The 15,620-nt window shown below is 45.5% G+C and overlaps 1 protein-coding gene across 1 annotated transcript in view; it reads right to left on the bottom strand.

The window, feature by feature from the left end:
• Positions 1–15,620, bottom strand: part of RNFT2 (ring finger protein, transmembrane 2) — a 64,202-nt gene that overhangs the window by 5,680 nt on the left and 42,902 nt on the right. Inside the window, exons 7-9 of the mRNA XM_004379043.1 lie at positions 2,800–2,949; positions 1,233–1,298; positions 988–1,089 (exon numbers count right to left, since the gene is read on the bottom strand). Coding sequence (XP_004379100.1) covers positions 988–1,089; positions 1,233–1,298; positions 2,800–2,949 — 318 coding nt within the window. The remainder of the gene's footprint in view (positions 1–987; positions 1,090–1,232; positions 1,299–2,799; positions 2,950–15,620) is intronic.

Raw genomic sequence — 15,620 nt, forward strand, 5'->3', positions numbered from 1 at the left:
GGGGGGTATATGCCCTCCCATTCCTTCAGGTCTCCAGGCTTATCCCTCCCCCTGAAATCCTCTCCAGTATGGAATTCCTCGCTCTCTAACCTGGTCCCCAGAGACATGGCATGAATCTCTCTTACACAGCATTTATCACCACCTGCCTTGTTTCATAGTTATTTATGTATGTGTCTGTCTCCCCAAGGAGGCCGTGAGCTTCGAGAGCAGGGGCCAGTGTCTGTGTGCCCTCTGTCCCCCAGCCCTGATGTCTGCTATGGTGCTTTGACTCAATACTCATTTGCTGAATTGACATTTTCGTCCCTGATGTTGGGAGGAGGCGGAGGGATGCATTTGGGGAGTTAAAAGCAACTGACCAGCATTTACCACCATGTGACAGTGACCTAGAACTAATAATAAAAACTAATGATAATAATGATTGTAATGAGACTAACAGCAGCTTCTACGGCTGAATAATTCAAATGTAGCTCTTTTCTTAGGTGATCTCATTTAGTCATAATCATAGCTCTATGAAGTCGGCATTATTATCACGCCCAAGGCTCAGGGAGATGGAGTGACCCACCCGGCATCGGGTGCCGCTGGGATTCAAACATGGGATATTCTGACCCTATGCCATGCTGAATTTGGTATTTTACTGATGAGGAAGCTGAGGCTCAGGGAGGTGAAATAGTCACCATTTCATCATTTCACTACATGGATATCTGGTGAAGAACATGGACTATGGGACTCAGACTGAGCTGAGTTTGAAATCTTGTCTTGATGCATGTCCTTGGGCCTCAGTTTCCTCATGTACAAGATGGGCCACCCAGCTAGTAAGAAGTAGAGCTGAGATTTGAACCCAGGTCTGACTGAATCCAGTCCTGACCAGACCAGATTGCCCCCAAAGACCCATCCCTGAACCCCAGGGTCTGACATTTCTGGCTTTTCCATGGGACCCTGCCATCCCCGGCCTCAAGCCTCCCGAGGCTGTGCCCAAACTCTGCTCACCTGGCACATGAGGATCAGAGGCTCTCGGAACTCGGCCTGGCAGATGGCGCAGATATCACCGGCTTCTGTGCACTGCTGTCCAGTGGCCCGGACTCCATAATTCTGTGTGAGAGAGGAGAGAGACAGACACAGTTCCGCACCTTCAGAGGAGTGACAGCCTCAGAAGCAGTGTGAGATCTGCGGGGCGAGAAAGGGACCGCTTGGGTTCCCATCATCTCCGTTGGGACCCTCTGAAGCCAACTCACCTGAGAGGTGCACAGAAGCTTCAAGGCTTTCCTGACACCACCCACACGGCCACAGATGTCGAATGACTGAAAGGACAACAGGGTGATGGTTGAAAAGCATCCACGGTTTGTCCAGGTTCTCTCCCACCACCCCTGAACAACCACTGTGTTATAGATTGAACTGCGTCCCCTAAAAAGATGTGCTGAAGTCCTAACACCTGTCCCTGTGAATGTCACCTTGTTTGGAAATAGGGTCTTTGAGATGTTATGAGCTAGGTTAGTACAAGGTCATACCGGAGAAAGGAGGGTCCTAATCCCATCTGAGTGGTGTCTTATAAAAGAGAATGATAGACACAGGGAGAAGACACCACGTGAAGGTGCATCCCTAAGCCAAGGAATGCCAAAGATTGCTGGGAGCCACTGAAAGGTAGGAGAGGCATGGACAGATTGTCACCCAGAGCCCTCAGAAGGAATTGACATGACTGATAGCCTAGTTTGGACTTCCAGCCTCCAAAACTGTGAGACGATAAATTTCAGTTCTCCAGAGCTGCCCACTTTGTGGCATTTTGCTCTGGCAGCCCTAGGAAATTAAGACACCCTCAGTCTTTGACCAGGAATTTCTCAGAGCACCTTGTCAGATTCGAACCTCTTCATTCTCATCAGGTTTGCTTGCCTTTTGTCTTGCTGCTTTGTATCAGCAGTCTCGTCTCCGTTTCTACCTAGGCCAGGATAGCGAATATGTGGCATGCATACTGCCTTTTTCCCTCCCAACCCCAGGACAGGCATTGTTAATCGATTAAAGCACTCTTCCTCTCATCCTGTCCACCAAACCCAAACCCGTTGCCGTCAAGTCAATTCCGACTCATAGCAACCCTATCAGACAGATTAGAACTGCCCCATAGAGTTTCCAAGGAGCAGCTGGTGGATTCGAACTGTCGACCTTCTGGTTAGCAGCCAAGCTCTTAACCACTATGCCACTAGGACTCCTCAGCCTTTCCAGAGCCTGATAATCCTTCTCCACCCAGCACTATAGTCAGCCACTGCCAGTCTATAGAATCAGCAAGGAAGATAAACTACAATGGCTGGCACTTCCTGGCTAGTCCTGCTGGGTGAAACGAAAGAGAAGAACACATGCATTTCCCCCAGGATTCTCTAAAATCAGAAACAGAGATGGGAAAAGAAAGAGGAGGATGCTTTTATTGTTAGGGGGAAGAATGAATTTGTATTATTGATGAAAAGAGGACTGCATACTGATTTGGGGAGTTAAGGCTGTGCAATTTAAGAGGGATAGAAAACAAGTTTAGTGCCTGTCAATTAAAAGCTGCAGGTCTTTGGGGGCAACTCTGCCTGGGCTTCATGCTCTTCCTATTATGTCTAGCTGAGTGACAACTTGGGCAAGTTATGTTATCTCCCTGGGCCTCAATTGCCTCATCCATAAAATGGAAGCAATATTGGTATCTATCTCAAAGGGTTGTTGTCAAGAGTACTACGTGAAAAGTTAGCATATGTTGACTTAATAGACAAGAAATTAGGGTGGTTATCCCATGGGGACTCCCCAGTAACCCATCCAGTCCCCAGGCCATGTCACCTTGCAGAGGCTGTAAAGAATGATCAGGACCCCTCCCAGGAAGTAGCTGTTGGAGGAGTCGTCACCCATAATGTACTTGTACCAGAGCTGGATGGGAACGAGCGATCGGAACAGCTGGCTCAGCTCCTCGATGACCAGATAGAACTTTCCCTGCAACCACATCAAGAGCATCAACTATTATTAGTAGTAAAGACCCAAAGGACTGAGCTGGGGGGCCCTGGCCGGAGCAGTAATGACATTCCAGGTCACTGGCAGGCCATTAATCAGCTTTGGAAAGCACTCAGACCCACTCCTAATGGGGCCAAGATATGGCCAGGGAGACGTGGCCCCTGCCCGCTGCCCTCGCCTGCAGCCCACCAGCCCCGAAGATCAAACCACTGAGGATCGCGTTTCAGGGAGGCAGAAATTCTACACCTCTGGCAGAGGGCTGGAGTGTGGGGTCACTCCCTGGCTCCTGCTGCAGCCAAATGTGGGGCACAGTTCCTGCCCCTGCACCCAGACACTGTCTCCAGACGGCTGATTTAGGCATGACTGGTGGCTGCCTCCAGGGGCATGGGCCACAGGGTGCAGGTGGGGCCAGGCCATGAGGCTGAAAGCTAGGGAGACGTGGGTCCTCCTTCCCAGCTCCATCATTTACTCCCTCCAAGGAGGCAGGAAGAGTATCTGGTACATGAACATGGACTCTGGGACTCAGACTGAGCTGGGTTTGAATCTTGTCTTGCTGCATGTTCTTGAGTCTCAGTTTCCTCATCTACAAAACGGGAATCACAATTCCTACCTTATAGGGTTGTTCTGAGGATTAAATGAGATGAACATGAAAAGCACCTAGCATTGTGCCTGCCACAGAGCTTGTTGTTGTTAGCTGCCACAAATCAGCCCAACTCATGGTGACCCCGTGCACAACAGAAGGAAATGCTGCCCAGTCCTGCGCCATCCCCATGATTGGATGCAGACTGGACTGTTGTGATCTATAGAGTTTTCATTGGCTGATGCTTGGAAGTAGATTGCCAGGTCTTTCTTCCCAGTATTCTTAGTCTGGAATCTCTGCTGAAACCTGTTTAGTGTCATAGCAACACGCAAGCCTCCACTGACAGATGGGTGGTGGCTGCGTATGAGGTGTACTGGCTGGGAATTGAACCTGGGTCTCCTGCATGGAAGGTGAGAATTCTACGCCTGAACCACCAAAGCCTTACTGTTGGGTCTTGTTGTTGGGTGCCATTGAGTTGATTCTGACTCACGATCAGCCCCTCTTTTGTATATTTAGTTTGTTATTTTTTCTTTCTTTTTTATTGTTACAAAGAATGTTTAGTGATGTTTCCAATTGGCACATCCTTGCCCATGTCCCTGATCATTCTGTTGACCCCACGTGACAGAGTAGAACTGCCTCATAGGGTTTTCTAGGCTGTAATCTTTATGGAAGCATCCTGGTGGTGCAGTGGTTAAGAGTTGGGCTGCTAAGCAAAAGGTTGGCAGTTTGAATCCACTGAGTCCACTAAGCTGCTCCTTGGAAGCCCTATCAGGCAGTTCTCCTCTGTCCTATAGGGTTGCTATGAGTTGGAATCAAATTGACGGCAACAGGTTTTGGTTTTTCGTATTGCCAGATCTTTCTCCCACAGAGCCACTGGGTGAGTTCGAACTCCCAACTTTTCAGTTAGCAGCTGAGTGCTTAACCTTTGCGTTATCAGGGCTCCTTCTTGGTAGAGAGTCAAAACCAAAAACCCATTGCTGTTGAGTTAACTGCAACTCATAGCGACCCTACATGACAGAGTAGAACTGCCCCATAGGGTTTCCAAGGAATGGCTGGTGGATTCGAACTGCTGACCTTTCGGTTAACAGCCGAGCTCTTAACTACTGCACCACCAAGGCTCCTGGTACAGAGTAGTGGTCAATAAATTCTACTTCCCTTCCTCCTTTTGCCCTTGGACACGTTCCTCAAGCTTTCTGTTGCCTGTGCTATAAAATGAAGGTGAAAATAACCCTGCCCTGTAGTTTCTAACAGAGTTAAACATATATACCTAGCTTACTGCTAGGAATTCCATTCCTAAGTATTTACCTGAGAGAAATGTAAACATTATGGCCTTTACAGTAGAGACTAGATGAACCCCGAGACTATGGCCCTGAGATACTTTTTAAACTTGGAACTCGAACCACTCCCAAAGGTCAACTTTCAGCCAAATGACAGATTGGCCCATAAAATAAACAATACCACCGTGAGTACTGCACTCCTCAAAATAATTCTCTAGATGAAACCAAATGGTTAACATTTTCCTAAACCAAAGATGAGAAGGCTAGGGGGGACAGGGAAGTTAGATTAATGGAAACAGAACAACCAAAATGGAAATGAGAATGCTAATATATTGTGAAGACTGTAACCAACGTCATTGAACAATATGTACAGAAATGGTTAAATGAGAACCTAATTTCCTGTGTAAACTTTCACTAAAAACACACTAAAATATTTTAAAAAACAAACTAACCAAAAAACATTCTGCCCATTTGTATGCAAATGTTCATAGAAGCTTTATTCATCATACTCCAAAACTGGAAACAGACCAAACGTCCATCATGGAGGAAAAGATAAACAAATTGTGGTATATTTATACGATAAGATACTACTCAGCAATAGAAAAGAAAAAATGGCTGACATATGTAACAACATGAATGAATCTCACATACATTATGTCGAATCAAGGGCAACAGTCCTAAGAGTATAAACTATATAATTCTGGTTTATTTGGCTTTCTAGAATAGGTAATGCCAACCTGTGAGAACAGGAAGTAGTACAACCAGAATGCTCCTTAGAAGGAAGGATGGCGAGACTACGTCTTACATACTTTGAACATATTGTCAGGAAGGATCAGTTCCTGGAGAAGGACATCATGCTTGGTAAAGTACAGGGTCAGCGAAAAAGAGGAAGACCTTCAATGAGATGGACTGACACAGTGGCTGCAACAACGGGCTCAAGCATAACAACGATTCTGAGCATGGCGCAGGACCAGGCAGTGTTTTGTTCTATGGTGCATAGGGTTGCTATAAGTCGGAACCAACTTGATGGTATCTAACAATGACAACCTGTGAGGACAGAAATTAAATCAGTGTCGGGGGAGTGAACTTCTGGGGGGCATGAGGCAATCTTGAGTGGGGAGCGATGAAAATATTTTATATTTTAATTGAGATGGTGGTTATATGGATGTGTACCTTTGCTAAAACTCTTTGAAATATATGCTTCCCTACACTCCTCCCTCTCTTCTATTACTGAGTGCCCACTATGTACCAGGCTCTGGTGATATCAAGATAACTATTACATCATTCCTGTCCTCAAGAAACCCACCACCTAATGAGGAAGACAGCTAATAAACAAATTATTATACTATATTTAAATTATATCTCAGTAAAGCTGATCAAAACAAACAAACAGACATACAAACAAGTAACCCTGTCCCAGGCATCCACAGCCTTAAAAATGTAAATAATCTTTGCTTCAGCAATTCTACTTCTAGGAATGTATCTTAACTAAATAATCAGGGAGATGTGTAATGCTGTGCTAACTGGAAACATCACTGCAACATTCTTTGTAATAATAAAAAAAGAAAAAAAAATAAACTAAATGTGCAAAAGAGGGGCTGATTATGGTAGAACTGACAACAGAAAGCCACGCAGCCACTAAAAAATTATCCTAGGAAAACAATAACTTCACAAGGAAGAAACGCGCCACACACCACATTAACCAAGTAATCAAGATCCTGAAAGACAAAGGAAAAAAACAAGAAGGAACTGTCAGATTGGAAAGGATTATGAAGCCATGGCAAGTAAATGCAATGTGGGATCCTGGATTTAATCCTGGATGAGAAAAAGGACAATAGTGGGACAACTGGTGATTTGAATAAGGGCTGTAGTAGTTAATAGCAATGATATCCACCTTAAGTTCCTGGCTTTGCTCATTGTTGTATAATTACATAAGATGTTAACATTAGGGAAAGCTGGGTGAAGGGTATATGGGAGCTCTCTGTACTGTTTTTGCAACTTTTAAGTCTAAAATTCTTTCAAAATAAAAAATTAAAAAGTAATCATCCTGGTAAAAATATTTATTGACCTACGGAAATGCTGCATACAAAACCATTCATTTTCTTTGTGTTTTTCTGCTTTTTCCAATTGTTTTGTACTAAGCATATATGTTTAAATTGCAGGGAAAAAAACAAATGTTATAAAAACACGTTGTATATCCATCAAATGGATGATACCTAATAGAGACTTTATAGCTACCCCTTTATATTCCGTTCTGATGGGCAGGGTATCCCTTGAAGCCGATGTTCCCACATCTGCCAGAGATCAAGGACGCTCACCCCAATGCCTGACCTTGTGGCTATTTGGCCCCTCCCCATTGTGAGGTCACCATTTCCCAAGGGATCCTCCTCTCCTGACTCCCACAAACACAGTAAATGCTGGTTTCCCTCCGGAGCCTATGGCAAGGGGAGGAGGCTGGGGAGGAAAGATGTGGGAGACGGCCACCATGTTTGTTTTACATGGCCAATAGCATGACGGGATACTGGACCAATAGTATAGCTGCTCAATGAACGGCTACAGTTGCCCCATCCTGTCCACATCCTGACAGCAGGCCCTAGGCTCTGCAGAATACCCATGTTTTGGCCTTTGTTTTCCTGAACCACCTGACTTCAGCTGCCTCATGCTTCCCTCATTGCTCTCAAAATGCTCAAATAATGCATGTTCCGTCTCTTCTTGGATCAACAGCCCAGTCTCTTGCAACTTCCCACTTTAAGCTACTTTTGTCACTCCTCTGTGACTTCAGGGCATTCCCAGAGAACTCTCCTTTCTTTCCTGTCTTTATATTTTTCTTCCTCCCTCCCTCCCTCCATCCTGTTTCCTTCCTTCCCTACCTCCTACCTCCTCTCCCATCCATCCATTCAGCTTTCCTTCTTTCCCATTCATCCTCCCACCCACCCATCCATCCTTCTTCTTTCCTTTCTTCCTTCCCGCCCATCCGTCTATCCACCATCTACCTTCCCCTTCCTCCTTCCTTCCCTCTCTCCCCCTCAGTACACTCCTCCCTCTCTTCTATTACTGAGTGTCCACTATGTACCAGGCTCTAGTGATATCAAGATAACTATTACATCATTCCTGTCCTCAAGAAACCCACCACCTAATGAGGAAGACAGCTAGTAAACAAATTATTACATTATAGTGTAGTAGAACTATGCTTGAGGTAAACACAAGGGGACCCTGGGAGCAGAGCTGAGGTATGGTGGTGAGTGGCAGGTGGTGATGGTGGTGGTTAGGGAAGTCTTCTAAGAGAAGGTATCATCTAAGCTAATGTTAAAAGCCTTGCTACTCAATGTGTGGTCCACGGACCAACAGCATCAGCATCTCCTAAGAGCTTGTTAGAACTGCAGAATCTCAGGTCCCACCTCAGATCTCCGTATCAGAATCTGCAACTTTACAAGGTCCCCAGGTGATTTCTGTGCACATTCAAGTTTGAGAAGTGCTATTTTAATGGATGAGTAGGAGCCAGGTAGGTGAAGGAAATGTGGAGAGGACAAGGGAGAAAAGGGGGAGAGAAAGGATGGCTAATGCCCCCTGTTCTCTGTTGGTGGGCAGCCTCCTGCTCAGTCCGCCTGGCTTCATGGCGTGTGACGACGTGGCCTCTAGATAAAAGGTCCTATGTCCCTGTGTCTCTGGGGGTCTCTGCATTCTGGCATCTGGCTGACTCTCGACAGACCCTTCTGGCCCGTCTGCTCCTCCTCTTAGGCTAACCTCCCACAACCAGGCTGGCTTAGTGGTTAAGACCGCAGCCTTGAGAGCCAGACAGCCTGGGTTCGGAGCCTGGCTCTGTCACCTACCAGCTTATTATTATTATTCTTATTTAGCCTTCATCACTGTTTTTGGATCTCTCAATCCTCAGAGATTAGCTGTGAGTTGGCTCCCTATCCCAGACTCTAAGCTTCTCACGTGTCTATTGAGGGGGTCTAGAATAGGGTTCAGCAAACTTTTTCTGAAAAAAGCCAGACAGTAAATACATTGGCTTTGCAGGCAATATAGTCTCTGTTGCCACTACTCAACTCTGCCCTTGTAGTGTGAAATCAGCCACAGACAACATATAAGAAATGGGCACGGCTGTGTTCCAATAAAACTTTGTTTACAAAAACAGGTGAAGGGCCCTATTTGGCTTGCAGAGCATAGTCTGCCAATCCCCTGGTCTAGGACATCAGAACCTACATAACTCAAGTCACGACAGGGACTCCAACACATCCTAGACTTTTCCAGGAGGCTCACGTGTCAGCCTCTTTACCCTTCCTTTCTGCTCCTTGACTACATCAAGCTCTTGCTTTGCTGATGGAACACCAGGCCCCCTACTCTTTGCTGGGAGTCTCTGGGTAGTGCAGTTACCGTGCTTGGCTGCTAACTGAAAGCTTGGAGGTTCGAGTCCATCCAGAGGCAACTTGGAAGAAAGACCTGGCAATCTACTTCCAAAAAATCCGCCATTAAAAACCTTATGGAGCACTATTCCACTCTGACACACATGGGGTTGCCATGAGTTGAAGTCAATTCGACAACAACTGGTTTTACTCTTTGCTGAGCCAACACCTACCTATTCATCTTTGGGTATCAGTTAAACGTTACCTCCTATGAGAAGCCATCTCAGACTCCTTAATTAAATTAGATTAGATCCTCCTGTTACACTCTCCCAGAGCACCCTAAAGCACTTCTTCAGAGTGCTCCTCACGATGTTTTAAGAATTATTTTAGTATCTGTCTCTCCCATTGGAGATACAAGATAATTTGGTTTGTGCCTGCATCCCCAGCATCCAGCACATAGTAGGTGCTCATTTAATAGTCAGAAGCCTCTGAAGCTAAAGTTCATTTCCTAGAGTTCACTGATGGAGAAGGAGCGTTGGAACAATGGGAGGGAGAACTTCTCTGTATAAGCAAACACAGATGTCATGGAAAATTAAAATAAAAGGAGTGAGGGCTTGTGTGGCACTATGTTAGAGGTAGCAATTAGCTGCAGAAGGGCAGGCCACTTTGAGAAGGAGATAAAACCACCGGGGAAAACTGGGCATATCCCAGGGAAACCATCTCTCCCTAATTAAGCAGTTTTATAATTCCAGGTTTCTCAAGCACGTTATCTCTGACGACCACCAAATGGAGTGTGTGGTTTCTCCAGGGTGTCAGAGCACAAGGAAAACAATCAGACGCTGAGCCGTCTGGCCTCCCTGCCACCCGTGACGGGTGAATGGTAGCAACTGCTGCGGAACGTGCTTGGGCACGGAAGGTTCTCCGCCTGGATTCTGATACAGGGGGCGGGAGCATGCATTGGGAAGGCAGCTTCTATTCTGACTTCTTCAAGGCTGGAATGGGGGGTTGGGGTGGAGGGCTTGATAAAAAGTGAAATAGGAAACAACAGAGGGCTGGCTCCGGAAGGGGGAGGTGGTATGTGAAGGAGAGTGGGATGCGATGCTGAGAAACAAGGAGAGATGCATAGAGAAGGGGAATTTCTGAGAAAAAAATGCATCTACACGGGGAAGAAGATTTGAAGAATTACAGGGGTGGGGAAGAAGGGAGGAGACACATATTTACAGAGCTGTTAGTGGCGTAAATGCATAAAGATCAGAGAGATAAATGAAAGGTTTTTTTTATCTGCATCAAGATTAATAATGAATTTTTATACAACTCGGCCTCTTTACAAACCTCTTTTATATACACTCTCATCTACAGAGGCAGGACGGTATAGAAGTTAAGGGTATGAGATTTTTGATTCCAAGCTCAAATTTGCCACTTACTAAATTGTTGCTTTGGGATACTAATTTCACCTCTCTGTGAGCTTCAGTTTCTTCATCTGCAAATTAGGGTTGATTTCATATGTTTATATAAAATCCTCTTTGCTACTCCCTCACTGAACTTCCAGAGGTCACCTTCCAAAGAAACAACCCACACCCAAATGTGTCTCAGGGTCTGCTTTGAGAGGAACCTTGTGAACTTCACAGCGCCTACACTATATAGGGTTACTATGGGCATCGAACTAAATCAGCACTTCTCAAAGCGTGGTCCAGGACCTTTCCAGAGGGTCCGCAAGGTCAAAACTATTTTCATAATAATACCAAACCGAAACCCATTGCTGTCGAGTCAATTCTGACTTATAACAACCCTACAGGACAGAGCAGAACTGCCCCATAGGGTTTCCAAGGAGCGGCTGGTGGATTCAAACTGCTGACCTTTTGGTTAGCAGCCGTAGCTCTTACAGTGACCCTATAGGACAGAGCAGAACTGCCCCACAATGTTTCCAAGGCTGTAAATCTTTACAGAAGCAGACTGCCACATCTTTCTCTCATGGAGTGGCCGGTGAGTTCGAACCACTGACCTTGCAGCCGGCCGCTTAACCACTGTGCCACCAGGGCTCCTCATCATCTATTAAGCCAGACACTAATGAAATCTGCAAAAATGTAAAACAATGCCCCTCCTCAAAAAAAAAAAAAATTTTTAAAACACAGTTATGTTTCATTTAAAATATTTATCTTAACAGTGTAATGGGTTAATTAGTGTTACTTTAAATTAATTAGTAAATAAGTATTGTAAAAAAAAAACTCTCAGTTTTGATTTTATGGTAAATATACTCCAAAAACAAAAGCTCTTTGGGGGTCTTAAAATTTTTTTTAAACTGTAAAGAAGTCCGGAGTCTAAAACATTTGAGAATCTCTGAACTTGAGTAATCCACGTATAGCGCTTGGCAGAGTAAGTGCTCAATAACTTTGTTATTGTTGTTTTTGTTCTTATCTGTTTCACTGATTAGGCTGCGAGCTTCATGAGCACAGGGAACCACAGCTTGGTCACCATCTTTCCCCTGTGCCTAGCCAGGGTGTGGTGCTAGCTACTGGCTGTCACCCCCACATCTCTTTTTCTCTTCTTCCTTAGTACTAGAGCTCTCAATTTCTTAGCCGGATGCACAGCTATCTTGAATGAAGGCTATATCTCCCAGCCTCCATTGCATCTAGGTGTAGATAGGCTATCATTTTAGTCTCTAAGATGTAAATATAAGTGTCATGTGGCAATTTCAAGGAACTTTTGACCTTATTCTTACCCCTCTTCTTCCATTCTGTGGTCTGGGACTTAGATGACTGGTACTCTAGCCACCACACTGGACCATGAGGAGGAGTCCCATACACTAGAGCTGGTGGGGCAGTAAGCTGGAAGGAGTCACCATAACAGGCTTGGACTGCCTATCTTTGGACTTCACATGAAAAAGAAATAAATTTCTCTTTTATTTAAGCCACTATTATTTTGGGTTCCTTGCCCCTTGTCTCTTACAAGTTGGTAAGGCCCTGAAGCAAGCATGATGGTGGTCATGAACTCTGGCGTCAGATGACCTGGGCTTGAATTACTGAGAGATCATGGGCAAGTTACTTCATCCTTCTATGCCTCAGTTTCCTCATTGGTAAAATGGGGCTAAAAATAGTATCTACCTCCTAGGATTGTGGGGAAGATAAACGAGCTAATGCATGCATAGCATTGAGTTCAGTGCCTGGTACATGGTACGTATTCAATAAGTGTTAGCTGTAGCCATGGCTAGCAATTTGGCAATCATTTAAAAAAAAAATCAGACAAAATGAATTAAGCCTGATTAAACAGGATGGCAGTGGACCAGGAAGGCAGAGTGGGAAAGAATATATTTTTACATGTAACCATTTGTGATGTGAAATCAATGTTAAAAATGTGGAGTTTGAAGTCCGCTAGCTAGAGTGCATCTTTCACGGCTGTGTGGCCTTCACAAATTGCTCTCCCTCTCTGGGCCTCAGTCTTCTGTTCTGTGATGGGGGTGTTGGTCCAGCTCTGATATTCTGGGCCCCTAAGCACTGTTACAAGAACTAGTGGTTTAAGAGTATGTATAATAGTGTCACTTTTGGTTGTAAGCGACAGAAAGCTAACCCAAGTAGTTTATACAAAGATGATTTATCGGGTCACAAAACTGGGAATGTGGAGGTGCCTCTGGCTTCAGAAGCGCACACAATGTGATCCAAGATCTTTCTATATTGCTATAGTTCTATCTTTCTCTCTCTCTCTTCTTCCCCACCTCTCAGCCTAAGTTGTCCCAGCTGTTCTTTGTGTGCAGGCCTCATTTTCTCCTGCCAAGGAGATGCTCCTTCCAACATAATGATAATGATAGTTCAGCTCCCACTATGTGCTAGGCACCATTCTGCACACAACAGTATGAGTTAAGTGCTATTAATACTCCCATATTGCAGATGAGGAAATGGAGGCACAGAGAGGTTAAGTAACCTGCGCCTAGTCACATAGCTAGAAAGTGCTGGATCCACTTATATCTGGTAGGAAAGATGGCCACTGGCAGCCCCAAGTCAACACTCTTACAGCTTAAATTCCAAAAGGAAGAGTGACCCTCTTCCTTCCTAGGTGCATTTACCAAATCGAATGGCAGGTGTCGGATGCCCTGCTGGAGTCCAGCATCCACTCTTAAAACCAAGCTCTGAGGATAAGCAAGGTGACGGGGTTCCATGATTGGCCAGGCCCACTCACATGGTGGACAGTGCACCGTGACTCACAGTCTAATCAGAACCTTGAGGGAGAGGTGGTTCGCCTAACAGTAAAAGGGTGTCAGGAAAGGAAGGAGCAAAGCCTCACTGAACAAAAGCTAGCTAGAAGTACCACAGAGATGAAAGGAGTCCACATTTAAAAGCTCTCCTTTAACTTGGAGGAAAATGAGCAGGAATTGCTTCTAGCCTCCCAGGTAAGAAGTGCTCCTGGGAAGACCAAACAGCCCTTCTGTCTCCACAGCGATTTTCCCTCCTTTGCTCTCCTTCCCCTGGACTGCTCGTTAGCGCCTAACTGCCACAGGGGACGGGGCCACATTTCCTGCTCTGAAATGGGAGGGCTAGGCAGGCGCCCCGGCCTGAAAATAAACGCTTGTTTTCCTGGGAAGGTGGCCTGCGGGTCTGTTATGATTGTAGGGCCGAAAGGGGGACAGCTGCTGACAGAGCCCTTTAGAACAAAACAGCCTGAACACCTACCTGTGGAATGCTGAGCCAATGGGCAGAGGGGACAAGCTGCCCAAGCTGGGTCTGCTCCATCTTGAGAAGGCTTTAAAAGGAGGGGGAGGTTTGACAAGTAACTTCAGAATGAAGGAATCACTGGAGAAAATAGTGTTGATGCCGGGGGGACAAGCAATGGTAGAAAGGCTACAGGGGAATGAAGTAAGGGAGGGAGGGGTGAGATAGAAATAGACGAGGAAAAGGCACTGCAGGCAGAAGAGAGGGAGAATGATAGTTATAGGCCTGCAAAAAAAGGGAACCCAGGAAGGAGAGACCAGAAGAGGAGGAGGTGGAGAGGGACAAAAGTAATCTCTTTATTAAGCACTTACTATGGGCCAGGACCACCATCTATCTGTCAGTTTGTCCTACTACAGTGGCTTGTGTGTTGCTATGATGCTAGACGCTATGCTGTTAGTATTTCAAATACCAGCAGGGTCACCCATAGTGGATAGGTTCCAGCAAAGCTTCCAGACTAAGACAGACTAGGAAGAAAGGCCTGGCAATCTACCTCTGAAAATTAGCCAATGAAAATGTTATAAATGACAACAGAACATTGTCCAATATAGTGCTGGAAGACGAGGCCACTAAGTTGGAAAGCACTGTAATAGTTGCAACAATGGACTCAAACATACTGATGAACATGAAGATGGCATGGGGCCAGTGAACATTTTGTTCTGTTGTACTTGGGGTTGCCATGAGTTGGAGCCAACTTGATGGCAACTAACAACAACACAGACCAGTAATTGTACATCACATCCTCCCCATAGCCTTATGGGGTAGGTATGGCCGATTCCCATTTCTCAGATAAGAAAGCTCAAACACAGAGACAGAGGAGGAAGGAAAAGAATGTAGGAGACTAAACAAGTGAGACGATTATAAGAGGGCAGAGAGAAGAGACCGGCGAAAAAGGGAAGGACCAGGACAGACTCAGAGCCCTGATGGCACAGTGGTTAAGAGCTCGGCTGCTAACCAAAAGGTCCGCAGTTCGAATCCACCAGCCGCTCCTTGGAAACCCTATGGGGGCAGTTCTACTCTGTCCTACCGGGTCGCTATGAGTCGAAATTGACTCAACGGCAATGGATTAGGACAGACTCATAATTCAGCGATGAAAGTTTCTTGGTTGAACACTTACTACCTGAATGCTGCTCCCAGACTCTAACAACAACCCTAGGAGATAGCATCAGGTAACACCAGTTAACACCAATTAGCACCATTTAACAGATGAGTAAAACAGAGGTTCAAAGAGGTGAAGCAAGTTGTCTAAAGTTGCCCAAAAGTAGTAGAGATAGGATATAAATCAAATCTGACTTTCCACCTAGCCCGTTTTGAGCCACAAAGATAGAAAGGGAGACTCTATGAGAGAAAGTGCAATGTGGGGAGAGCGAAAGAAAAGAGAAGAGGAATAATGATAAAATTCAGATTAACAGTACTTCAGCAGGGTGCTGTCTGGAAGGGGTTACCAGGAAGCCTTCCAGGTAGGTGCTGAAAATGTTCTAGATCTGCACTGCTCAATACAGGAGCCACTCATCACACGTGGTCATTGAGCACTTGAAATGTTGCTAACCAGAACAGAGAGGTACTGAAAGTGTAAATTACACAGGAGGTTTCAAAGCCTTCAGAAACCTGAACCAAACCCGTTACCATCGAGTCAATTCCAACTCACAGCTACCCTATAGGACAGAGTAGAACTCCCCCACAGGGTTTCCAAGGAGCGGCTAGAGGATTCGAACTGCCGACCTTTTGCTTAGCAGCGGAAGCTCTTAACCTC

The sequence above is a fragment of the Trichechus manatus genome, unplaced genomic scaffold, assembly GCF_000243295.1.
Source record: "Trichechus manatus latirostris isolate Lorelei unplaced genomic scaffold, TriManLat1.0 scaffold00061, whole genome shotgun sequence".
Lineage (NCBI taxonomy): Eukaryota > Metazoa > Chordata > Mammalia > Sirenia > Trichechidae > Trichechus > Trichechus manatus.